Here is a 27,155-nt window from a genome sequence, read left to right as displayed (position 1 = left end):
CTACTATTACTACTACTAATAATAATAATAATAATAATAATTTTTACAAATAATAAAATGCCTCCATCCATTTGAGAATTATATTGTGAAGATCAAAACCAATTTTCATAATACGGGTCACCATTTGGAGTTGCAATGTGAAGATTAACACTCACCCAAATAATACAATCCGTTGGCCCCAAACACACCAACGACTGTGGTCACCAATCATATACCGTACTGCTACTTTATTACTATAATTTTTTCATTAACATTACAGTGCTAATACAGGCATTAATCTATTGGAGTCGTTGGTCTATGTGACTCGACCACAGCGGCTTCGTAATCCATACTCCAGAGAGACAGGCCTGAGGGCTGATGATATAGTGCACCTGAGACATCACGAGGGAGAAAGACAGTCGACATCTCAGCTAGGCCATAACGGACCTCTGAGTTTGATGCTTCATCTCAGAAAGAACCTCCTTCTCTAAACCTCACTTTCTTTTTCTAACGGAGACTCAGCTGTCTGAGGCAACTGACAGCAAACCCTTTTCTGTATCCTCCTACTTTCTCTATACTCATTTCAAAGCCAAAGGTGGCTGTTGTGTATATATACGCAACGACTTATCTTGCTCTCGTGTTCCTGAACTCGATTCTTCTGAATTCTCTACACTCTGGCTTTGGCTTTCCTGTCATTCTCTGACTAAATATATCTGTGCTGTTTACTTATCCCCTAATTCTACTGACTACCAAAAATTCTTCGACTATCTTACTGCTACGATGGAACACATTCTATCCATTTCACCACCACCTTTGGCTCTCCTCTCCTTTCACGGATCCACCTGGTCAACAAGCCTACATCTTTTCTATCCTTAATGACCTAGAGCAGCTTGTACAGCACCCTACCCGTATCCCTGACCGCCTTGGAGAGAGCTCCAACATACTTGACCTCTTCCTCACAACTAATCCTTCTGCTTACTCTGTTAATCTTTTCTCTCCGTTGGGCTCCTCCGATCACAACCTTATCACCTTAACCTGTCCTATCATGGCCTTTGGTTCCTTCTTCCTCGCATAAAAAAAAAAAAAAAAACTCCGGTACGGCCTGTGGACCCTCCAGGGAAACGTCGTCTGTGGCATTTTGGAGCCGCGGACTGGGAGGCCCTCAGGCAGTACTTCTTTGATTTTCCCTGGAATGATTATTGCTTCCATGGCCGGTAGCCATCTGGTTTAATCACGCTTGTTCTAATGCTGTCCGCAACAAGGAGAGGGCCTACAAAAGGTACCGGAGCCAACCCACCCCTGAATCACGTCATCTTTACGTTTCTGCCCGGAATCATGCTAAGTCTGTTCTTTGCTCTACTAAAAATAATTTCATCCATACTAAGTGCTCTCAACTCTCCAACTCGAATTCTTCCCACTCCTTCTGTCACCTTGCCAAAAATCTTTCTAACAACTTTACCTCATCATCCTTCCCTCCTCTCTTCTACTCTGATGGTTCTGTAGCTATTTCTTCTACTGATAAAGCAGATCTCTTTGCACAGACTTTCTCCTCCAATTCCACCTCAGACGATTCCGGTGCTGTTCCTCCATCACTTCCCCCCTCTGACTTCCTCATGGCTGACATTAAAATTTCTTCAGTTGATGTACTTCAGTTGAGGGACCTGATGGGGTCCCTCCTGTTGTGCTCAAGAACTGTGCTTCTGTGCTTACACCCTGCCTAGGCAAACTCTTTTGCCTTTGTCTGTCAACTTGTACCTTTCCTTCTTGCTGGAAGTTTGCTCTCATTCAGCCAGTCCCAAAGAAGGGTGACCACTCCCAACCCTCCAACTATCGTCCAATTGCTTTAACGTCCTGTATTTCAAAAGTTTTCGAGTCAATTCTCAATAGAAAAATTTTAAGGCATCTTTCCTATCACAACCTCCGTTCCGATCGTCAGTACGGGTTCCGTCAGGGACGCTCCACTGGCGATCCTCTCACCTACCTTTCAGACTCCTGGTCATCCTCCTTTCGGGACTTTGGCGAAAGCTTTGACATTGCACTTGACATCTCAAAGGCTTTCGATCGAGTCTGGCATAAATCTTTAATTTCCAAACAGCCCTCCTACGGTTTCTATCCTTCTATCTGTGCCTTCATCGCTAGCTTCCTTTCTGGTCGTTCTATAGCCGCTGTTGTAGACGGCCATCGTTCTTCTCCTAGATCTATCAACAGTGGTGTTTCTCAGGGCTCTGTCCTATCACCAACTCCCTTCCTTTTATTCATCAATGATCTTCTAAGCTGTACATCTAACCCTATCCACTCATACGCTGATGACTCCACCCTTCACCTTTCCATTCGGTTCCCGCAACGCCCATCTCAACAGGTACTTCAACAAACAAGGGATGAGGCTATGGCACACCTAATGTCTGACTTGGCTCGTATCTCTGACTGGGGTAAAAATAATATGGTTGTTTTTAATGCATCTAAGACTCAGTTCTTACACCTATCAACCCGACAAAATCTTCCACAGGTATACCCACTAATGTTTAATAATATTCAGCTTAATCCTGCATCATCCTTGAACATGCTTGGGGTTTCATTTACTCGGGACTTATCTTGGAAAGATCATATTACATCTCTTGTAAAATCTGCTTCCAAGAGATTGGGTGTGCTAAGCCGACTCTGCCCTTTCTTTACCGCTGCACAATTGTTGACTTTATACAGGGGTTTTATCCGCCCCTGTGTGGAGTACAACTCTCATGTGTGGGGAGGCTCCCCACATACAGCTCTCCTCAATAGGGTGGAGTCAAAGGCTTTTCGTCTCATTAACTCTCCTCCTCTTACTGACTCCCTTCAACCTCTGTCTCTTCGCCGCAATGTTGCATCTTTATTTCTTTTCTATCGCTACTTTAATGGTCACTGCTTCTCTGAACTGTCTGCTTGCATTCCTCCACCTCTACGACGGGCGCGTAGCACCCGTCTGGCAGCAAATCTCATCCCTTTTCTGTCCAACTCTCTAATGCAAGAGTTAACCGTTACTCCCAGTCTTTCATTTATGCAACAGGTCAACTCTGGAACTGTCTCCCTCTGTCTGTATTTCCTGCTGCCTATGATCTCCAGTCTTTCAAAAGCAGTGTGTCCAGGCATCTCAAAATGATCGGATCTTGAATTTGGCTCTCTATTGTATTTTGTTTTTCTCTTGGAGGGAACTGTTACTGCGGGCTCATGGCCTTTGGTTCCTTCTTCCTCGCATTAAAAAAAAAAAAAAAAAAAAGGTGTAAAATCCCTCCACCTCTGGACCCATCCCGCCTGATGTTGTGAACACATTGGAAGTGAATCGACCGTGGTCCACATTTTGGGGCTTTTCTCGATAGTATCTATTTTTTTCTTTTTCATTCCTACTACTACTCTTACAACAACAACAACAACAATTACTACTACTACTACTATTACTACTACTACTAATACTGCTGCTGCTACATACTACTACTAATACTGCTGCTGCTGCTGCTGCTGTTGTTGTTGCTGCTGCTGCTGCTCCTACTACTACTACTACTACTACTACTACTACTACTACTACCATCCAACGTGATAGTATTAATTTCACAACGTTTCTCTGCTCTTTAACTTGGCCTGAAATTACAATTTCTCCATTTCGAAGGATAAGATGTAACCACAGATTAACACTAGAGCATGACGTTCGTCATGAAGAAGTGCCATGTAACGTAGAACCGCAGCATTGTCTTTCTGCCACTGAGGTACGATAAGTGAATGACGCTGTACAAAGGCAAAACTCTGGGCACAATTGTGGTGAAAGAACTGTAAATGAGGGTGTTCGATGTATCTATCACCAACCCATTCGCCGATCTTCCAAAAGGTAAATAAAATAGCAAAAGGGAAGTACTATAAAAAAAATAGTTTCAACCACATGACCATCTAAAACGTGAACCCTGTGAAATGCAGGTTTAAATTGCCATTCAACAGTCCACCGCATCCTTCTTTCGAGGGATAGAGAGCTAGCTGAAGGACGTTTGTGGAATCTGGCTGTTGAACCGTCTGCTTATATCTGTGCCACCACGTGAAGGCATCCCTCTGCAGTACTTCGCCTGATGGCGAAAAGAATAAAGCAATAAAATATGCCACCTGTCTGAATGGGTTACTAACTGCAAACATTTGATCCTGACATACCATTGTCTTTCCCAGTGGCATTGATTTTTTCATATTTCCGAGGGGGGGGGGGTGAATTCCAAGACCAAGGAGTATTCGGAGAGAAGAGAGAGCCAAAACCGAGGGAAATGAGCTGATAAAACTGCGTGTATATTAACTATATTATGTACTGTAGAGCAAAATATCGGTTATATAACAGTAGGACAAGGAAAATAACCCAATGCGTTACTTGTAGCAAAATCTGGCACTATTTCATCATCCCATTCCCTCCAGTTTTTAAACCCGTGTTTGGTAGTTCTAATTATTTAAAATCTTCTGCATTTTCAGTTTTCATATTTTTTAAATAACTGCAAATTCAATGTAAAGACTGAGTATTCTGGCGGTAACTATAGGTATAATATTGCTTGGTTCAGGATTACTTGAACTGTCGAAGAGGTGATTACTCACAGTATTACCACGGTCCAGTTGCAGGAGGGTCCCCATCCTCTCTACAAGTTTTATGCCCATGTGTTATTGTATATCCACAGCTACACAGCTAGCCCTTGTTAGACACCTTATCATCTGTCTCTGGCAGCAATTTGCACTTGACGTCACAGAATCATTTCCGATGTATGAAGGATATAATAAAATTATCATAATCTCAAACACCCTCGGCAATTGCATCTTAATTTTCATGAGAGAAACTTCACTACTCTAACCACAGCTCACGCTATCTTCGAGCAAATAGTTAACGAGGTCGGGTGACCCGAAGCCTTACCACCTAACAACACCACGGAGTATGGGTGTATCCTGAGGAACTGATCATGTATCATCGTTTGGTACATGATTATGCAATTTTCTCTCTATTTCCCTGACGCTAATGTGTTGCTAGCATGTGAGAGAAAGTACTGCACTATCACGTTAACTGTGCTGTCGTTTCCTCATCGAGAATTTCCTCGAGATTAAGTTTGTTCATTTCTTAGCAATTACTACACTCTTCCAGCAACACTTATTATTTCACATGAAATGAATTATTTCAGAAGACAGTCAACCATTACGTGAGGACCAGTACCTGCCACGGCAGCACCAGGACACACAACCATACGAATGATAGGTCGCCAAGAGCCACCAGACAGTGGCTATATTAAAAAACAAACACCACACACACACAAAAAAACAAAAAAAAAACACGCATAGCCGTACATCACACTCATGGATGTCCACCGACTACCAGTCACCATGATATAACGATCCAACATCACTTGTACTTACCACCTCCTGCAGCCTCCAAACCTCATCATCAACGTGAGAGCTGTTGTTCATTCCATCTCTAGAGTTGTATATTTGTTAATATGTTCACCCGTATCAGTCGAATCTCTTTACCGTACAGAAACTAAAACTTCAGTAGCAAAGAGAACTGACAAACATTACGACATTCTGTATGTTGAAGAAGATATGTTATGACAATATCACGACGATGCTGTTTTTTATTATAATGGGAAAAACATATCATGCCATGGATATCTTTCTCTGATATCATTCAGAATGACTTTCGCTGAACCTGAAAGTTTCTTCAACATTTCGTCTGGCAGATATTGTTCAATACTATCCACTTTCATTGCACAATATAATAACATTCAACAAAACGTAGTAGGTGGTAGTGCCTGTCATTCATTCACCCCATGTAGTGTTGCTTTCGGGTTAATCTACACTGAAGAACAATGCAAATGGCTTCCTTTAAACGGATCCCATTTATTTCAGTGGTTGGTGATCATATTGCCAGTTTAAGATTGTAAACATTACCAAGGAATTATAGGATGGTCCCCACACAGTAGCAGTACACTGACATGCCTGTGTACAGATTGCCTTAATGTTTAATAAACAGCTAAGAAAATTAGTTCCCAAAGATTGTCTGTCTGCATCGTTTTACTTTTGGCCCCATAAAATAATTTATAAGAGAGAGAGAGAGAGAGAGAGAGAGAGAGAGAGAGAGAGAGAGAGAGAGAGAGAGAGAGAGAGAGAGAGAGAGAGACAGTTGTACCAAGTTTAAGTGAGGTGGTAAAGAAATGAAAGAATGGTACAAACTGGAAAGTTCTTGAAAGAAAGAAGACAGACTCTGGAACAGTACATTTGGCTGCCGTTGTAATGTCGAGACCTATTAAATAGTTACATGGTGGTCTTTCAGGATAAGGCGGTCCAACAGGCTGCAGTCCATAAACGTTATCGTCCGAGGTATGAATGGTATTTGTTGATATTATAGTATAACCCTGGGACAAGTGCCACTTTTCCCTCAAATCTCTGAAGTTTAGCAGCCTATCCTCGAACGCTGAATTCCGATCTGTGTACAACTTTTGCACGTTTTTATTTTTTTATTTTTTTTTTTAAATCCAGGAAACTGGCCATACCACGTTGAGTACACCGCTTCCCGTCCGATCAGCGAAGTTAAGCAACGTTGGGTCTGGTTAGTACTTGGATGGGTGACCGCCTGGGAACACCAGATGCTGTTGGCATCCCTACGTGTCAAGTGGGGTTGGTGGAGGATTAGTGCCTCTCCCTGTAAAACAGTTAACTCTAAGCCCTTGGCCACCCCGTTTGGGATACATGGCGTCTGGCAATGAATGAATGAAACTGTAGGATTGGTTAGGTTTGTTTTCTTTGTATTTCCTTTGCTGGTTTCTCGGTTAGGTTCATCTTTTAGGTTAAGTTTGGATAGCCCGAGATAATATCGAGTAAAAAAATGAGAAAACTATGGTGGAATGTTCATCCTGGGAAAATCAAAGTTAACCTTTAGTGCAAGAATGGTATACAGAACGGAAATCTGCTCCTCAGACTCCTACGGTACTAATGGAGTAACATGTATGAACACACTGAGTTAGCATTACTTTTTTCATGAGACGGGGCATATATTTAGGTCTTTATTAAAATACAGTAGATGGCTAGTATCTTGTCTGAATAATGGAGTAAATCTAATATGTAGGTAGATTTAATTCCATTCTACTTTGCAGCCCAGTTAGCCACACTTCTTCATCTATAGATCTCTTTATCCTTATAATTATCTGATGAATAACTCTATAGTATGTAGGGAGTGCCTTTTCGAACCATCTCGGACTGCTTTATTTCCTTTTATCTTCAACAATCGACATCACCCTCTGCTTCGCTTTCTCTTGCCCAAATTTCCCTCCTTATCACACCACAGTCACTGCTGAGCTAACTTTTTTCAACAGTTTCTATTCTTTATTCATAACCCTCAATCGTCGTCCAAGATTCATTGCTTTTTATAAGTGACGAAACGTTTATACGAGAAGAAACTGAATTACCAGACATTCTTCAGTCCCACGGCGACACTCGAGCACATAATCACTGCTCTCGGTGAAGCTGCTCTTTATCTTCTTGATGACATCATTGTTTTACACCATTACGCTTGTAATCATCTTTTTCACAACACTGACTAAAAATTCTTTAGCACACTGACATTTTCCGTTTTTGTAAATCAGTCGCAGCTCAGATTTCGTCTATGTGTCTATCCCAGATACCAGCACTTCGATCTTCCCTACAAATATTTTCAACATTTTTTTTTTTTAGAATATGCACTATGATTTTTTTTTCCCGACACGACAAAACTTTCAGTCTTCATCTGCTACCATCATTGCACTATCCAAAAGGAGAAACATAGTCAGCCCTGTCCTCGCTCTGATCTCTCCCACTGATCAGAATACAAACGAAACAGCCATACCGACACGATATACCTGTTCTTCAGTCCAAACATTCAGGCAGCACTTCTCACTTGACGCACTATGTATTCTCACAGATGTTTTACTTGATATACATATTGTGGATAACTGGGGATAATTAGCTTTTCGCTACGTGTATTCCAAATAGCTTCAACAATGCCTCCTAATCTCTGTGGCATTCCTTCTCTAGGCCCATTTAAACAACAGATTTAATTTTTTCTACTTTTAACATCCGTACCTGACATATTCCGATCGATAAATCATCAATACATTCTTGACTCTCTCTTTATTCACCGTGTTCTTCACATACTAATTATTCCGTAAAGGCCATAACTGTCTATCAATAGTCACCAAACAATTTTGTGCAATAGTTTTTCTTCTCCACATCCCCAGCTACTGTCTTAGCGCAAGAGTAACGCACACAGACAAGAAACTGGAAGCCTTGTCCTCTAGTTTGTAGCTCAAGTGAGTGAGATTCACAGACGTATTTACAAACGATACTCTGTTGAAAATCATATTTGTTTTTTGGCGAAGCACGAGGAATGGCTAGTTTCTTATCTCTTGTTCTTTCTGAAAAACAGTGGGACTTAAGAGAAGAAAATTATTATTTTTTTTTTTTTTTTTTTTTGGTAATGTAAAGGAGGGCGAGGAGGAGTGCAAATGTTTTTCTTAAGTAGTTTTATTTCTGTAAATTTATTTTCTAGGGTGCTGGAGAGGGATGCCTTCATGTGATGGCACCGATACAATCAGATGGTTTCATTGCTCGGATAAACAAATATCCCTCAACTCCCCCAAAAGGAGGAAGATGGACTGCAGAAGGAGAACTTCAACCAGCAGTCCACTGGGTTCACATTTCAGATGAACAAAGGGCTATAACAACACCTAATGCTAATGATGTGCGGGTTAGAAGAAGGACCTGATCATGAGAGTGTAAATCCGGGGTCAAAGAAGGATGACAGAGAAGAGAATGGTATTTTTCACGACATAATGTAATAGTTTTATTTTATATGGCTTCCTTGCATGATATCCTTTCTCCTTTTCTTTGCGACATTGAACCCCGGCAAAGATGGAGGAAAATTGTATGGTAGAGCACGAGGACATACGGACGACTCACCTGAACTCTTTCCCTATACTGATATATTACATACTACTATGGCAATAAGCAAACATAACGGTATATATATATATATATATATATATATATATATATATATATATAGATATATATATATATATATATATATATCAGGCTGGTAAAATGGAAGAACTTATTTCAGTGTTCAAGGAATACATGATGGATATTTGTGCTCATACAGAAACGTGGTTGCTTGAAGATGATAAAATGAATTTGGAAGATGGTATTACTATGTTGGTTTCTGGTAAGAGTGATGGAATTCATTACCAAGAAGTAGGCTTACTGCTGAGTACAGATGCTTGTAAGGCACTATGTGAGTTTGAACCAAATAATGAGCGCTTGCTTTATGCTCGTTTAAAACCTGACCATGGCAATATCAGTATGGTTGTACGGTACGCTCTGACAAAAGAGACTGCTGATGAAAAGAAGGATGACTTTTATGAGAAGCTGCAGGATGTAGTGAATAGAGTGGTAAGACATGATGTGTTAGTTTGCATTGGTGATTGAAATTCTTGGCGTCTCACTTAACAGTGCCCTCAGCTGGACCTCTCATGTCAGATCACTTGCTAAAACCGCCTCAAAGAAACTTTGATTATTGTACAGAGTCCGTAACTTCTTCGCCGATAAGCAGTTAGCTATAGTTTATAACAGTCATGTGCGCTCTCAGCTTGAATATTGCCCACCCTTGTGGAATGGTTGTGGAGAGGTTTCATGAAGACAACTAGACAAAATTCAGAACAAAGCTGTTAGAATCATTAACAACCCTGTCATTACATATAAACTATACCTCCCCTGCAAGTAAGAAGGAATGTTGCCTCCCTTGCATTATTTTACAGATACTTTTTTGGCAAATGCTCAGACGAAGTTGCGTCCATGGTGCCACCTCTCCATGCCTTCCCTCGTGCTACACGGGCATCTGGTAGAGCTCATGACTGGAATGTCACTCAGCCATATTGCAGAACTTCTGAGTATCAGAATTCTTTCATTCCCCGAACTGCATCTGTCTGGAACTCGCTTCCCCAGAGTCGTTTCCCTCCAAATTTCAACCCACAGCTGTTCAAGTCTAACTGTTACAGATATTTTATGAACAGAGGACACCAGTAATCTGGTGTATGGATTATTTTTTTTTCCTCATTTGTTTTTCCTTCCTCCATTCCGTTATTTATAAAAAGAAAAATTAATGCGATTGTTGGCAGTAGTAGGGATGGCTTTGAAGATTGTATGGGTAAGGAGGGTGTTGGTATAAGAAACGAAAATGGGGTGCGACTTGGAAGCTTTAGTTTGGCAAATGACCTTATGATTCGTGGAACTATCTTTGAGCATAGAAAAATACATAAAACTATTTGGATATCACCATGTGGTAAATATTGTAACCAGACTAACCACAGTGCAATTAGCAGAAGGCATAGGAGCTATTTGCAAGATGTCTGCGTAAGGAGGGGGACAGATATAGATAGTGATCATCAACTTGTTGTGTCAAAGATGAAAATAAAACTTAAGAGAAACGTTAATGGCAATTGTACAGGAGGTAATAATTATGATTTTGATGAGCTGAGAAGTGATGAGAACACGAAGGAAAAGTTTCGGTGGGAATGTAGGAACAGGTTTCTAGTCCTGCAGACTTTGATGGAATCTGAAGACAATGATATTAATCAAATGTGGAGAGGGGTAAAAGAGGTTTTGCATGAGAGTCCTAAGGTTACTATTAAGAAAAAGGGAAAAGCGAGAAGGAAAAAGTGGATGTCAGATGAAACATGGAATGCAATTCAGGAAAGGAAAGAGGCGAAGTTAAAAAGTGAAGAACATGTTGATGGACAGGTAGTTGAAGTACTCAGAACAAAGTACTGGAGTTTACATTCTGAAGTAAAAAGACTCGTTAGACGTGATAAGAGGAGGCTATATGATGAAAAGGCAACAGAGACAGACATTAAATTAAGTAAAAATGACGGTCAGAGCACAAGAGCGGCGTATCAGGCCATAAAGGAGTTAACTGGGACTGAAAAGAGAAGGAAGGAAATACCTGTACGAGATAGAAATTGTCATTTGATGACTAAAGATTTGGATAAAAAAGGAAGATGGAAAGAGCATTTTGAATCTGTTTTAAATAGACCAATCCCAACTGATGAGGACATTTTGTCAGCCGAGAGAGATTTGCAGATAGAAACAGGGGATATAACTTTGGAAGAGGTAGCAAAATCTATAAGGGCGTTAAAGAATTTTAAGGCCCCAGGAGAGGATGGAATATTTCCTGAAATGCTTAAGGTGGAAAATGATGGAGTTGATGAATGCGCTTTTGAAACATTTTAATGTGGCTTGGGATAATGATGGAATTCCAGAAGAGTGGAAAAATGGAGTGATTATAAAAATACTAGAAAAGGGAGGTTTAAGTGTGTGTGGCAATTGGAGGGGGATAACTTTGACACCTGTAACTGCAAAAGTCTTTTCCAAAATCTTGTTGAACAGAATAGAGCCAGTAATTGAAAAAAAATTTAAGAGAAGAACAAGCGAGATTTAGAAAGGGTCGAGGTTGTAATGATCAGATTTTTATTGTAAGGCATCTAATGCAACAAGCTAATGAGATGAAAATGCCACTTAGTATATGTTTTGTGGATTTTGAAAAGGCGTTTGATAGTGTTTCACGCGGAGCTATGTTGAAAATTATGAGATTCTATGGTATACCAGAAACGTTTGTAAATATTATTAGAAACCTGCATGAAGGTACTTTTTGTAAGGTAATGGTGGATGTTTCTTTGAGTGATCCACTTGAAGTTGGGTCAGGAGTGATTTAAGGAGGAGTTCTTTCGCCATTGCTGTTTGTTTTGGTTATGGATTATGTTATGAGAAAGGTTGTCAAGAGAACAAGTGTAGGAATTAACTGGAAAGAAATTTAGAGGCTGATGGATCTGGACTATGATGATGATATTGTACTGATTTGCGGAAGTATTTACGAGATGCAGAGGGTGCTTGATTGTCTGGTGGAGGAAGGAGAAAAAGTGGGATTGGTAATAAATTGTGGAAAGACTGAAATTATTAAATGAACGTGGAGAACCAAATCGATTGTGTAATTGGGAATAATTTGGTGAAGAATGTAGGAAACTTTAAATATCAGGGAACGATTGTATCATCTAATGGATCATTAAACAGTGAAACTGAGGAGAGGATTAGACATGCTTGGCGAGCTGCTGGAATGTTGATATCTGTTTGGAATAATAATATGCTTTCGGTACATACTAAAGTAAGAATTTACAAGTCCATGGCTAGACCAATTTTAATTTATGGGCATGAGTCATGATACAGTACAATTGCAACAGATCAGAAAGTATTAGGATCTGAGAATAAAACACTGAAAAGGATTCTTAGGGTAAAGTGGCAAGACAGAGTTACTAATGCAAGAGTAAGGGATATTACGAGAGTGGAACCAATTAATGAATATGTGAGACTGTCTCGCTGGAAGTGGCTGGGGCACATATACAGAAAAGACGGCAGTTTAATACAGGATGTGCCAGAGTGGATTGCTAGAGGAAGAAGAGGTAGAGGTAGGCCGAGGGAAACCTGGCTGAGGACAACGAAAAGAGAAGCAGGAGAGGAGTGTTGGTGGAACCTAAAGGAGATGGCAAGAGACACATATTGGTGAAGAGAGTTCATCGAGGCCCTATGCATCCCGTCGGGTGCCACGGATATATATATATATATATATATATATATATACATATATATATATATATATATATATATATATATATTTTTTTTTTTTTTTTTTTTTTTTTTTAATGAAAACTCGGGGGTGAGATTCTCAGACATTTTTACAATCGATCCCTCTTCGTAACTTAGATTTGGTTTTCAGGAAGAACTAGGTAAGGGAAGATTTGTACACCTCTCCTTGATCTTCTTGAAGAAAACAGTTACAATTTGCTGCAACTTTCGTGTAGTAACTTACGATACATCCATGGGGTTAGGACAAAAAAAGATTCTACAACCTCCTAGTCCCTCCTGCATATTGAAGCCTGTGTTACGACAGAGATTTGATCATAAGTATTCTTGTATATCCTGGTCCAGATTATTATGAAGCTATTGTTTCTAATAACCAAAATTACAAATGGCTTATCCAAAAGTTAAAAAAAATGTCTAAAGATAGCAAGAATACTCTTTAAAGATTAAAAAGCATTCGGGAGCCGAATGCTAATTGCCCACCAGAATATGCTGTTGGCCAAGTCCATGATTTTGGCCATATCTTGATATGCTGAAGGTTTCATGTTGATAGCTCAAGTCGTTCAGGAGCTAAAAGCGGGCGACAAAAACTAGTTGACCTTTGGCATCCATTTTGGTGACCTTGACCTTGACTCCGACTGCCCAGTTTCAAACTCGGCCAAGATTTTGGCCATATCTTGATACTCTGAAGGTTTCATGATAGTTCAGGCCGTTCATGAGATATTATGGGAACACACACACACACACACACACACACACACACAGGCGGGAAAAAACATTATCACCCGGATTGTACAGGCAGGCGATAATAAAAGACTTGACTGAATGGGTTGAATTTTTCTGTACGATGCTTTTTTTTTTTTTCATATCTAATCCTTATCTAAAATACGAGAGTCCGTCCTTCGTCTAAGAGGATCTGAAATAATATTTCCATCCTCAAGACTTCATTATATTTTTTCTTCTAACTAACGCAAGACTTAAATTTATTAATGCGCCCTCAAGGTGAAAGGAATAGAAAGTCTCAGAATAAAACTCAGTTTATAGCAAAATTTTCTTTTCTTGGACATAATCATAATTTTAAAGTTTTATTTCAGTAAGGCTTAGACTCATCATTACCATCCTCAGTAGCATCCTAAATTCCTTTACCATTAGTAGATGGAGTGGGCAGAGTTTAGAAATAGGATATAAAAATATATAACGTAGGAGACCTATCAACAAATTTCCAATTGCATTTAATGGTATAGTCACATGAAAGTTACATTTGTTATCGATTTTTTACTGTGCAGTGTTTCCCACTTAAGCACCTCACAATGATGGAAGAAAAATAATAGCAATTATTATGTACTAGGTGCGATTTACGACTGAGTGTTGCATTAAGGAACAGTTGTAAGCAATGAGCTGTTATTTTTATTACAGAACACACTGGCTGCTGAGGACTGACATGAAATAATGTTATGTAAAATATGAACACTTATCAGTTGGATCCCTTATGCTCATCCTCATATTCGACCTCTGCCACGAAGCCAGAACCACCACTGACATTATAGGTCACCTTCTGGCGCCGTCCGTCAGGTAGAAGCACATAGTAAGTACCCTGTGTGCCAGAGTCAGTAATGTTCTCTTCGTGACCGAAATTAGTTAAATCGTTTATCACGGAGTAGCGGAAGCCAGAGTTCTTACCAGTGTCTTTCATGCTGGGGTTGTTTTCTGGATGGTGTCCCTCATTAGAAGGAAATGTGATACTGTGTGTCCCCATTCCATCGACCGAGTCATTTCCGTCGACAGGGTTATTACCGTCGACAGCGTCATTACTGTCGGCAGTATCTTCACCTCCAATATTACTATCCTGGTGAACTAAAGTGTTGGTTCCATTCTCTTGGTATCCGGAGCTGTTGTTGTTCCCATTTTCCCGGGGACGAGAGCTGATCCTGGAAACAGGTTGGTAACTGTTGCCACTCGCTTGGTTACCGCTGTCTCTACTCTCACCACTCCCTTTGTGATCAGACTCGTTCTGTTCATTTTCTCCTCCCATGCTGGTGTTATCGTTGCCGGGATCATCCTGGGAGTGACAAGGGCATCTGTTCTATGTGAATCATGGATATGTCATTGATTACCGTTCTTACATCAACATTTTATAGTTTTGAGTCCAAGGAAAACTTTTCTATTTTCTAGCTCAGGATAGACAAGGTAACCAGTTGACTAGAGGAGCCATTGGAATAAAGAGGTAAGATTCAGTCTTAGTTAACCCGTTCAGATTGCAAACATCCTTTCTTTCTCCCCGAATGAAAATATTTTTAACAGAAACAGTGTATACGTGTGGGGGGGGGGGAAGTGTGAGCTATGTGTGATTTGTATTTGAATTAATATTGGTGGACAGAAAGGAGTTGGCTGAATGAAGTCTGACGAGTTTATGTTTTGTCTCACTGGATTGTAACATTTCTGTTTCAAGTACTCTCTGAAGTAACTGTTTTTAGTTAGATGCTTTAAATTAGGGATTAGGGACACATTTGTCCAGACTCAGTCAGTTCCAGTTCCTTCAGGTCCAGCCAGTGTTCAGGTATAAATCGCATCCAGTCAGGCACATCCATGTCATTTCACTTCATTTCAGTCACTCAGTACCACTCAGATCGTTCACACCCATTCGTGTTCAGTCATTTCAGGGCTTTTCAAATGACTTCTGGTTCAGTTATTCTCATCTTGGTCTTTTACGCCTGTTCTGAGCCTTTCAGGTTCAGTTTAGTCTCAGTCAGACCATTTAAGTCAATTTTGGCTGTTCATATCCATTTAGACTCAGTCATGTTTGTTCATATCAATTCAGGACGATTAAGGTCCAGTCAGGTCAGTACACAGTAGGTCTAATTAGGCGCCTTCATGGCATTCACATTGTCAGGTCTTTGACATCCATTCGAACTCTGTCAGGCCGACAGCTTGGAGGCCATGCAGTTCCAGTTACGTACATACCCGTCAAAAATTTTTCTAATTATTTAAGCACCAAGCAGTTCAATTAAATCAAGGGAGATTCTAAAATCATCTGTCTTGGTTGTATAACAGCGAAATATTATGTTTGTGGGGTCAATGTTTGGGACCATACAAGAGTGTAATGACATACGATAAAGTCGCATTTTGGTAGAAGAATTACTCAGAGATGGCAATTCCATTGCCAATCCTCGCACCCATTGTACCCAGATTGTCCAGAACTTTTTGTTGGGAGTGTGCATTCCTGTTTTGGAAGGGATTATAATCGAGGTGGCGCTGTGTACCCCAGGAGAGGAAGAACAACGGAACCTCCAGTGGGAGCCGAATTTCCCCATCCGTCCCTGTGTCCCACGAACAGGATCTCGGCCATCTTGGCGGGGCGCCGTATTCCACCAGTCGGCAACTATCTGTACTCTCTACACCATTTTATTGCACGACGTGAAATGACTCTCTGCCAGTCATTACCTTCCTCTTTACAGTTGCTGGAGACATTGAGAGTTCTTCCGGGCCTCAAACAATATATTTTTCCTATCTGCTTTCTACATTATTCGGGCACTGAACATTCACGGGGATCTGTTCAGTGAAATTCTTGCAGACAATGGTTCAACACACATGCACGACAATTACAAAAGCCAAACAACACGACAGCACGTGGGAATGTGACAGATACAACAGTTCCTCAAACACTGTTCCTGTCGCACCAAACACCACTCCTCCGGCCATCTCGAACAACTTCTCGACTCACACAACTACTGTCACTACAAAGCCTTGCCCACAAACACTACAGCTAAAACACACACACCCACACCAGATGCACCCCTCCTCAAACACTCAGCATTCGCATATTACAACTAAATGTTGGTTTCCACATCAAAACACAACAGACTGAACAGTTTTTACATACTGTACACACAACATACACACTGGACTCCTACAAACAACAATGCTTTCATGGACACACTAGGCTCCCCACACCAGTCAGGGTCGCACATCCACAAAGACAGAAATTATGGCCATGGAGGAGACCTCATCACTTATACTCACATATTATTTGCGTAAACTACAAAAAAGTAGACCAGACAAAATACTCAGAGGAAACAGAGCAACACTTTAGCACACTAAACAACACATCCATCCCCTTTATTGGCAGGCAAATTACGATATTAAACACAATATCAACACAGACAAACACCATTTTATACGAGGCAACAAAAGCACAAAAACACAAACTTTATGCCGGAAGTGCTCGCCTTATGAAACAGAAGGACCCACTCAAATACAACTTTCGTCTGCCACACACAAGACACAATGTCACAAGCACTGCAATTAAACACTATACAATTTAAAAAATATACAAGGAAAATAGACACAAAATAATGTGTTAAAACACTGAGCCTCTCCACACATGCCTTTCTCGGCTCTACGAAACACCCATCAGCATCATTAAGTCGCAGTCATGTACCTCCAATATCCAAGCCGTCATTGCCTTCAACAGCCAATACAATCCTTCCTAAAAAAAAAAAAAACACACACACACACACAAAAACAAAAAAACAAGCAGATTGAGATGGTTTGGACATGTGGAGAGGATGGGGGGTGATAATTGGGTGAGGAAGGTGAGAAGTGTTAATATTGGGGATGGGGATTTGAGGGGTAGACCGAGAAAGACATGGGACGAGGTCATTGTGATCTCAGGGTTAAGGGACTGAACAGGGAAGCTGCAATGGATTGTGCAGCATGGACAGCCGCCATTAGGTGACCAAGGCCGATGCATGCAAGCATGTTGGAGCCTTTAAAAACGAAAACGAAAACGAAAACACTCTCTCGGACCACTACGCAGACTTAAGCCACTTTACAGTAACATGCACCGAGTCAGGAAAACAATCTTTTCTGTATAGGCTGTCCTTTCCACTAAACGTAGCCCCCCACACCTCAACAGAAGCATAATACCGTCAAGAAAACAAAGAACTCTACTAGCACATGGCCGGATAGTATCAACAGTCTACACCCGAAACACATAAGACACACAGTATCCACGCCCTCACATACGGATAGATCAACAGTCTACCCCCGAAACACATTAGACACACAGCATCCACGCCATCACAAACATCAGAAATGTATCTTACGCATATTGAAGTATTCCCATCATTTGGAAACATAAACCCAACAAGGACCCAGCACTCCTTACTAGGTACAGACTTATAACTTTACTGCGTCCGCCATCCATGATAAATGAACGTAAAATTCATAACCAATTTACATCGTGTGTCCCCCTTGCTCTTTCACAGTGCAGCTTTAGAGCAAATACAGTACCTTACTAACCAATCCCACATAACACGCATTTGATGACATCAACTCTTTAACACCCACACAATCCTGACGCAAACACCAAAGTCTACAACACAAACATGGATGGCAACGCCAAATACTGGCTTGTCACCAATTTGTTTATTAGACAAGCATATGTTACACTCTACGATTTCCACAGGACTTCATTCCGATGATTAGCATCGTTGACTGTGGATCTGCCGGCCCGTTAGCGCAATGGTTCGAATCCCGGTGAGGGCAGCTGGCGTCACTCGATTCAGGTGTCAATCCATCCCCTGTGGGTTACTAGCTAAACTGAGTAACAAGGGTTACACCTAGGGGAGGTGACTGGTAACTTAGATTTTTTTTTTAATAGATAATGAATGGAGGAAGGAAAAACAAAGGAAAAAAAAATAAGTCCATGTGCCTAAAGGCATCCTCATTTCATAAAATATTTATAACAACTGGATTTAAATTAAAGTGGATTAAATGTCTGTGAGAAGCAACTCCCAGGAAGTGAATTCCAGAGAGTAGTAGTTCTGGGGATAAATGAATTTTGGTAAGCAGAGGTTCTGCATTGCGGGGGAGAGAGTGTGAGTTCATGGGCGTTCCCAGCTGCCCGAGTATTTCGGGAGAAAATGTGAAGGGGAAGCATAATTGAAGCCAGTTCATCAGAGCATTTACGGTAAAAATATCGATGAAATAATGCTAATGAAGCAACATCTCTACGTACTGATAATGGAGGAAGTTCCTGCGTAATGGCAGGATTACTGATTAATCTAATGGCTTTATTTTGAATTTTGTCCAACTGCCTCAATGCAACCGCTCCACATCCACTCCACAGTGGTGAACAGTATTCGATCTGAGAACACACATGACATGTATTTTGTGGCCATCTGCTCGTCAGTGAAGAACTCACGAACTCTGTACATAAGTCCCAGTTTTTTTAGAAGCATTTTTAGCAAGGGTTTTAACATAAACTGTCCAGCTTAGGTTGGGGTTTAGAGTAATCGTCAGCAGTGGCCTTGTATCCCAGATTATTGGGTGTATAGCCAGCAACAGGTTCAAAGGCCTTCGTTATGGAGATGAGCACAGCGGCTAAACGACCCATGATGTCTGCCCTCACCTTTATCTTACCTTTATACATGATCTTCCTACACTCCAATCACCCACCAACATTGCTATATATGCAAATGCCATTACTATAACATCCAAACATCATATTGCAGACAGCATGAACGCAATGGGGAAAAAAAATAAACTACCTCAACACATCACACTTCAGGCATGGGTCAAGGACACCAGGCTGACGATTGCTCCAGCCAAATCAACCACCGCTCTCATCACCAGCACCGATCATGACGAAAGGTATTGTACACCCCTAACATCACACTTAGCAATGTTCCACACCCCCTCCACTAAGATCCTTGGAGAGATATAATGGCAATGAATTCATCTTCAGGGAACCACATACAATTACTCAAGAGGCGGTACACCCAGACTCAAAACAGGTACAAGGACAGACCTTAGCCAACAAAAAGAAACACTTTTCCTACTATGCGAAATATATATTTAATCAATGCTGTACTATTCCTCCTCGGCTTGAGTTTCCGTCTAATCTAACACACTTCATCACCTTGCCGACCATACAGAATAATGCTTTTTTCGTTACCAAAAGTTATACCAAAGCACTACCACAGCTTACACTTTGAAACTAGTCCTCCCTGTGAGAAAATACTCTGATATGAGAGCTACATAATTCTATGTCACAGCCCGTTCAGACAAACAACACCTGCATCATCACATGATAAAGCCGCATAATACAAATGGACACATAAAACAATGACCCCACAAACACTACCAGACCATTATCAAAAACATGCCGCTCCAGACATTTCAACACTAGCAAAGCAGAAGCATCTGCATATTTATTTCACGCACAGGGTATTAAATGTCGATCAGAACAATATGTCACAAACGCCCTCTCCCAACATCAGTCTGTCAAAGGTATCCTCAAATAGATCTGATCGACTTCACCTAGCTAGGACTGGGACATCAGCTAGCCCTCATCAGTAATTAGTATAGCTTCGGTTTGGGAAAATCAAGTGGACATGTGCCCCGTTTGTAGAATGGATCCAAGCAACATTAAGCACATAATGGAGCACTGCACAGCACACTGTATACACTACTGCGTTCCATCAGCTACCTATGTTCTGTGAGTAATGTGGGTTGTAGTAATGGGTATTGATATCGGAATGTTCTCCCATCCCAAGTGCTCTCTTTTTGCTGTACTTTTTTTCATCTCTGGTTTCTGAATATTTCCATCCCTTCATCTAGATAATTGTTGCAGAATATAATATTTGTCTTTTAACTGTATTTGAGACCTTCCTGTCATACTGATGACTAATGACTATTATTGCTGATACTGTATATTAGCTATAAACAGACCTCCAGCCTGGGATTCACTTGTTACACCCCGAGAAATATGGTAATGCCGTGTAAGGCAACTGTGTGCTTGATTTTGAGGCTGCAGCTTTTTAATCCATGTTAATGTACTGTATAGTCATGATCCATAATTCCTACTCACGTTCTGTCTCTATACATGTCTAAAGAGAACCCGTAGCCAGGGACTCATACCACTGTTGTTCACTGATAAGGTGGTAATTCGAAGCATTGCTAAACCGCACGAGGAACATTAAGAAACGACACTTTACTCGTGCTGTGTGGAAAAGCTTCGATTCACCAGCGACAGGCCAGTGTGAAATCTTGGCTATCACGTCCTTTCAGCCAGGGTTATGTGGAGAGGGAGTAGAAATTCTGCTCCCTTGTGTACCAGATCAGCTCAGTGGATCTACATGTATTAGAACTGAATGGCAGTGAATATTATAGTAATAAAATTATCTCTCTTTATTTAACTTGGATCGAAGGCAACAAACGTCAGGAATAGAAAACAATTCAACTTTTGCCACTGCACTGGCTGTTTGTCATCACGAGTCATCAGATGTGCTAAGAATTGTTTGAGCATTTATTAGATTACTTGTTCAGAATTTCCCTTTTCCATCTTAACACCTACAGGTATACTCCTATAACATATTAATCATTATATCTTTGCCACCATCGAATGATATTATTCAACTCTGGAAAGGCTTCTGTAACACTGAAAGGGTTAATGTGTGCTATATTATACCCCTCCTGTTTGAAGTCTCTAAGGAATAAGATCAACTTGAGGAAGCAAGAATATAATGAAAATTGGGTCAGCGGAGTTGAGTGTTAGAGACCTGGTCACCCTGAGGACAGAAACTGACATACTCAAATGCAAACTGTCTTATCATGAAGGACAAGGGAATAGCTGGAGGAACACCTGCTTCACTGGGCTTCGTTCGGAGCATTTCATTTTCAGTGTCATTCATATTTTTGGTGACAGTGCGAAACGAGATGCTTGAAATATGGCATTGAGAAACAAGAGCCCGTACTCTCGCTGGTTATGGAAGCTCCCTGAGACTTTTTCTTATGTGATTTATATTGTTTATTACAGCTTACTCAAATTTCCTGCGTTAAATAATTCCTTCCAAAATCGTCATACTCTTCATACATAACGTACACAAGGATATTAAACATCCAAATCCAATATTAATCGCCAAGGAGGAGGTGTTAGGGAGTTTCTTTAACTGAGGAGAAAACAAGTCAAGGTGATCCTCTGTAAATCTCTCCCCAGCCTATACGATCGGACAATTTGAATCAGAAAGTGGCTCGTGTTCCAGTTGGCTTTGGACGTAACCACAGTATTACTGATGAAACTACATCAATATCAAAGCATAAGAAGGAGCCTCGCGTAAAACCGCACCCTACAATGGATCAGAGGGCCAAACCTTTCACTGTGCCCTGTGGCCTCGACTCTGACATATGGTTTTCAAAATCGATTTATCACATGCTCTTATGACCCTCAACTTTTCACCAAGTTTCATCCAAATCTCATGAAAACTGTTTGAGTTATGCTGTTCACACACACACACACACACACACACACACACACACACACACACACACACACACACAAATGATGGAAACTAAAATACCGCCATGCTACCACACGAGTGCAATAAAACACTATGGAAGATGTTACAAAGTCTCTTATGCCACTTTGAGTGTGACTGTATGTGTGTCCTCGGAGTGAGAAGGCTCTAAATTGGTGTTTAAATATGGAAACCCAATATGTAATGGCCGTTACCTGTTTGAAATTAACTCTTCATCCCGATAACTCAATTTTCAGTTTTATCATTGATATCTCCAGAAGACATTTTCAACCTTAGGATGTAAACAGAATGTGTTATATAAATCCTTAATTCACTTTTAAGCTGCTTGAGCACTCTCGTAATTTAATTAAATACGTCTGGAGGTAGAAGGAATATGCTAACAGTATACGCCATGGACTCACTGGTTTAAATTCATGATCTAAATAGTTTAGACTACATGCATTAAAATTTATCCTATCATAAAATGGTCAGTTGACAATTGAATTATCAGTATACGAAAGTTAGTAGGTAACTAGAAGTGTGACAGCATGCAGTCATTTTCATTTTTTCTTCCATCAGAATAATTATGCCAAAGAATGCCAGCTTTGTGAGGAGTTACGACTGTATCATTAAAACTGAGTACCCGAAGATAAAAGCAAGCACCAGTATCTGACAGTCATCTCTGTGACACTTATAGATGCAAGATGTGATCAGCCTGCATACCACATTACACAGTGTTGGCAGGTAACGATATAGGAAAGTCAGAGTCTGTCATTATACCATGCTTCAGAAATTATCGTAAGGCACCTGAGAGTCTACCCATACCTTGGTGCTCTTAGCATATATCTTCTTTTTGCTTGAAGACGTCATTTTTAATATATTCTTGCTACCCTCAGACGATTTTATTCACCTTTAGGGAGACTTTTCGAACTGGAAGGGATAAATATAGCCTTCATCAGCATCATTACTACTAAAGGTCCTTCCAAAATTCAACAGAAATTTCTGATGGACCCAATAATACAACAGATAATACGTTATGGACTCAGCAGGCTAATAATACAGCCCTAAACCCCATAAATCGCTTGACGTATTTATAGTCTTATTTTTGCTACCACCACACGATTTTATGCAACTTTAAAAAAGGTCTCTCATATGGAAGGGATATATGTAGCTTCATATTTAACTCTCCTTTGTTCGAAAAATCTCCCATAAGCTAACAAAAGTCGTCTAAAGCTAGCAAGATTAAAAAGTCGATGAAAAGAATCGGCAGTCCCCGTGACTTCACATTTTCGAACTAGACGGAGTAGATTTAGCTTCCATCATTAATTAAATACACCCGCCGTCAGGGAACTTGTTCCTTAATCCCTGCACCCTTCCTAAAGTCATGGTCCCTCTCCTTCTGATCCACTCTCCTGGCGATGGTGGATGGGGGGCGGGGCTTAATAGGCAAGTTACCTGGCGGCACTTATAACACAGGTCATTAAGAAATTTAATGCAATTGTCTGGTGTTGACATGAATACGATAATATATCCGCCATGATGATGAAGGGGTTAAAACTCAGAGTGCAAAGCCCCCAACTAATGATCAAAATTTCTGAAATATGATAAGGTACAGACCGTCAAATACTGGGCACTTGCAAAAGTGTTTACCTGCCCAGTTCAAAAGAGTACAGCACTCCCCATTACTGCATCTTTCCAGCTCCATCATTAATAGAGGCCCTTCCTAAGTTCAAAAGATGTCTGTTGGTAACAAGAAAAGTGAAAATAGAATCTAATTTTGAAGAGGTTAATAATACGGCCCGTAAGTACTCCTCTCTGTCCATTGAAAAAAAGTGAGCAGTCTTATTACTACACCTGCTCGCCATTAAGGACACACAGAGGACTCCTATAGCTGAGACAGTCCTCGTCGCTCATGTAGTAGTAATGCTGGTAGGTGAGAGTCACGCAGCTGCCTTGCACATTCATCCGGGGCGCCTGCACGTAATTGTAGCACTTGGTGTTGCTCATATTATCCATGGTATGGTTACGGATCTTGCAGTCATCAACGTGGTATCTGTATAAAGTAGATGACGATTTACTTTTTATACCTATCGAGTAAAATAGAAGAAGAGGGCTAATCACAATCAACGTATGGTTATGGAGCTGCTGTCATCTGAGTAGTATATACCCAAATTACAGGAAGAAAAGAAAAAACAGGAGAAGGAGGAGGGGCAGATGGAGGTTTGAAAACGATGACAATGATGATGAATCACAACTAGAACCTGCTAATCAATTTGCAGGTGCTTAAGTTATTGCTTGATGTATACCCCTAAGTGCGAATCATTCCCCTATAATCCACTTCTATTCTAGTTTCAGTCTACCAGACACGTTTCTCATCCTTCTGTAAGAATTATATGATTCAAAAATTCTTTCGCACTGCCATTCCGTCTTCTTGGCTTCACCATTCTGTCACTCCCTGTTCTTCTGATCTAGACACATTATGAAATTCGTATTATTCATTCTCTCCGTAAATCCACTGCGTTAAGTCCTTTCCAGCATATTACGCTTACACAGAAAACTTTACTCCTGCTGGATCACTAATTTTTCACTCACGGAAGCTGATTTCGAATAAAAACTGCTATATCAGCATAGGCATAATTTCCACCCGTGAGTACCCACTGACGACCAAATGAGTTTAAATGACCTCTTTCATCCTTCACCTATAAGGCTATCAGTAACTGTTGCTCTATAAAGGTTAGGAACTAGACGCATGTGTGTGTGTGTGTGTGTGTGTGTGTGTGTGTGTGTGTGTGACAGACAGACATATATATATATATATATATATATATATATATATATATATATATATATATATATATATATATATATATATATATATATATATATATATATATATATATATATATATATATATATATATATATATATATATATATATATATATATATATATATATATATACAGGCCAGGCACCTTCATTACTTAAGGGATAGCCACAAACCAATCGCCTTCATGTCGCTCTGTCCCCTCCCATATTGATGCCCTCCTCTCAGCTCACATCCCCTTCTCTCATATACCTCCTCACTTGATCCCTCCATCACGTCCTCGGTCTCCCTCTCCTTCCCCTGCCTCCACCTCACCCACATACTCTCTGTTCTTTAGTCTCACGCTCGCCATCCTTTCCTCATGGCATAACTACTTCAGTGTACGCCTCCTAAGTCTCTTTGCCACATCCACATGTACCCTTTCAAGCACTTATTCATCACATTACCCAAGTAGATAAATGCACTCGATTTTCCATTTCCTTACCATCTGGTCTCACTGTGCATTATGTGACTTCATTTCTCTCGAAAACCACGACTTTACACTTCCTATATTTGCTTTTAGATTCCATACTTTATACACTCTCCTAAAATCATTAACCTAGCCTTGCAGCTCCCCTTCGTCCTCACTTATCAATACAGCATCATCTGCAAACAACAGCTTAGGAAGATTTCAAACGCTGTCCTCCCTCATTACGGCCGTTCCAACATCCACTGCCCTATATTGTGTCTCTTTTATAACTTAGTCCATATAAAGATTGAGCAACCATGAAGACATGACACATCCTTGTTTCAGTCCAACATTCAGACACAGAAATTCATTCAGTTCACCTTCCACACGCACTGCAGCCCCAGCCCGCTCGTACATACTCTTCATGGCATTCAACATCTTCATATTAACTCCATACATTCTTAATCATGGCATTCAACATCTTCATATTAAATTAACTCCATACATTCTGAATTGTTTCCACATTCCTTGTCTGTCCACACTGTCATATGCTCTCTCAATATCCGTGAAGGCCACGTACAACTCCAACTTTTCCACTAATCACTTTAGGATGAATATCTGACCTACACAACGTCTTCCCGTCCTAAAACCTCAATATTCTTCTCCAACTAATTCCTCTGTTATTTCCCTGACTCTGTTGATAAGTACCCTATCATGTACTGTTCCTATTACATTAAGAAGTCAGATGCCTCTATGAGTACCACACATTTCTTTTTCCCATTTTCCTTTGTACGAAGGATAATTATACCTGACTTCCAATTCTCCGGGACTCAACCTTCCTCCCAGGCAAATCTGTACATCTGCATCCATTCTACTGCTATTTCTCCCCTGTGCTTCAACATTTCACCACACACTACGTCAATTCGTGGGGCTTTCTCCATTTTGACTTTCTTCATTGCTTCCACGACTTCCATCCTACTAATCTTTTTCTCCTACCTCATCTCCCTCCTTCTAGCCATTCTCCAACCATTTATACTCGCGTTACTCTCATTCTCTGTGTTTAACAGTTCCCTAAATTTCCTCTCCATCGTCTCACTTTTTTTCCCTTCTCCACTGTCAGTCTACCATTTTTTTCATTCACCCCCATACTGTCTTCTTCATCACCCTGTCTAACTCTCTTTACCTCCTCCCAGAACATTTTCCTATATTCCCACCACTTTATACTCAAGTTTCTTCCAAAATCCTCATCCACTCTCTGCTTAATCTCTCTTACTAATTTTTTCACTTATCTTCTCCACATACAACTCTCTATTCCGTCTCTCAGCTTCCTCCATATCTCTGCTTCCCATTCGTTCATTATATGTTTTCTTCTTTTGCGCCACAGCTTGTCTCACCTCTTCATTCCACTATGGTGTTCCTTGCACCCCCTTTCGGCGTCTCTAACCCACACACCACCTCACATGCTGCACAGAGTTCTTCTGTGAATAGCTTGCACACACCTTCCACTTCCCCCATCTGCCCCAAATCATATTTACCCAATCGCTCCTCCACATGTCTCTTATACTCTGCGTTTTGTTCATCCATTTGCAACCTCTCTACCCTATTTATATGCATTGCCTCCTCCTGCCCATCTCCGTCTATTCGTTCATCACATTGTACTTTGACTTTCACCACAGTCAAGTGGTGGTCAGAGTCCACTCCCCCAACCACCGTGTGGTCTCGAACCAGCACATAATTATTTTCTCATTCTCTCATCCACACACACGTAATGAATCACTGCCTTCCGTTCATTCAGTTCACCACCCACCCTTCTCATCACTAGCCATGTATGCAGTACGTGTGGAACATTTTGTACCTAAAGAGGGTACTGGCTATCACCAACCCCATCCCTGCACAAATTCCACTAGA

At 40.7% G+C, this 27,155-nt stretch overlaps 1 protein-coding gene and 1 non-coding gene across 2 annotated transcripts in view; one reads left to right on the top strand and one right to left on the bottom strand.

Moving 5' to 3' along the window:
* Window positions 1-6,491: 6,491 nt before the first annotated feature.
* On the top strand, window positions 6,492-6,611 carry LOC145411779 (5S ribosomal RNA). Its single transcript, XR_013899480.1, has one exon. It is a non-coding gene; the product is annotated as a 5S ribosomal RNA (ribosomal RNA).
* A 7,538-nt stretch (window positions 6,612-14,149) lies between these two features.
* Window positions 14,150-27,155, bottom strand: part of LOC145411614 (uncharacterized) — a 71,876-nt gene continuing 58,870 nt past the window's right edge. The window contains exons 9-10 of the mRNA XM_080281623.1: window positions 23,829-24,027; window positions 14,150-14,734 (exon numbers count right to left, since the gene is read on the bottom strand). Coding sequence (XP_080137749.1) covers window positions 14,150-14,734; window positions 23,829-24,027 — 784 coding nt within the window. The remainder of the gene's footprint in view (window positions 14,735-23,828; window positions 24,028-27,155) is intronic.

The sequence above is a fragment of the Coenobita brevimanus genome, chromosome 90 (assembly GCF_032717465.1).
Source record: "Coenobita brevimanus isolate Jiangsu-jjx chromosome 90, ASM3271746v2, whole genome shotgun sequence".
Lineage (NCBI taxonomy): Eukaryota > Metazoa > Arthropoda > Malacostraca > Decapoda > Coenobitidae > Coenobita > Coenobita brevimanus.
Note: the sequence above shows the minus strand (reverse complement) of the source record. Positions and strands in the feature narration are given on the sequence as shown.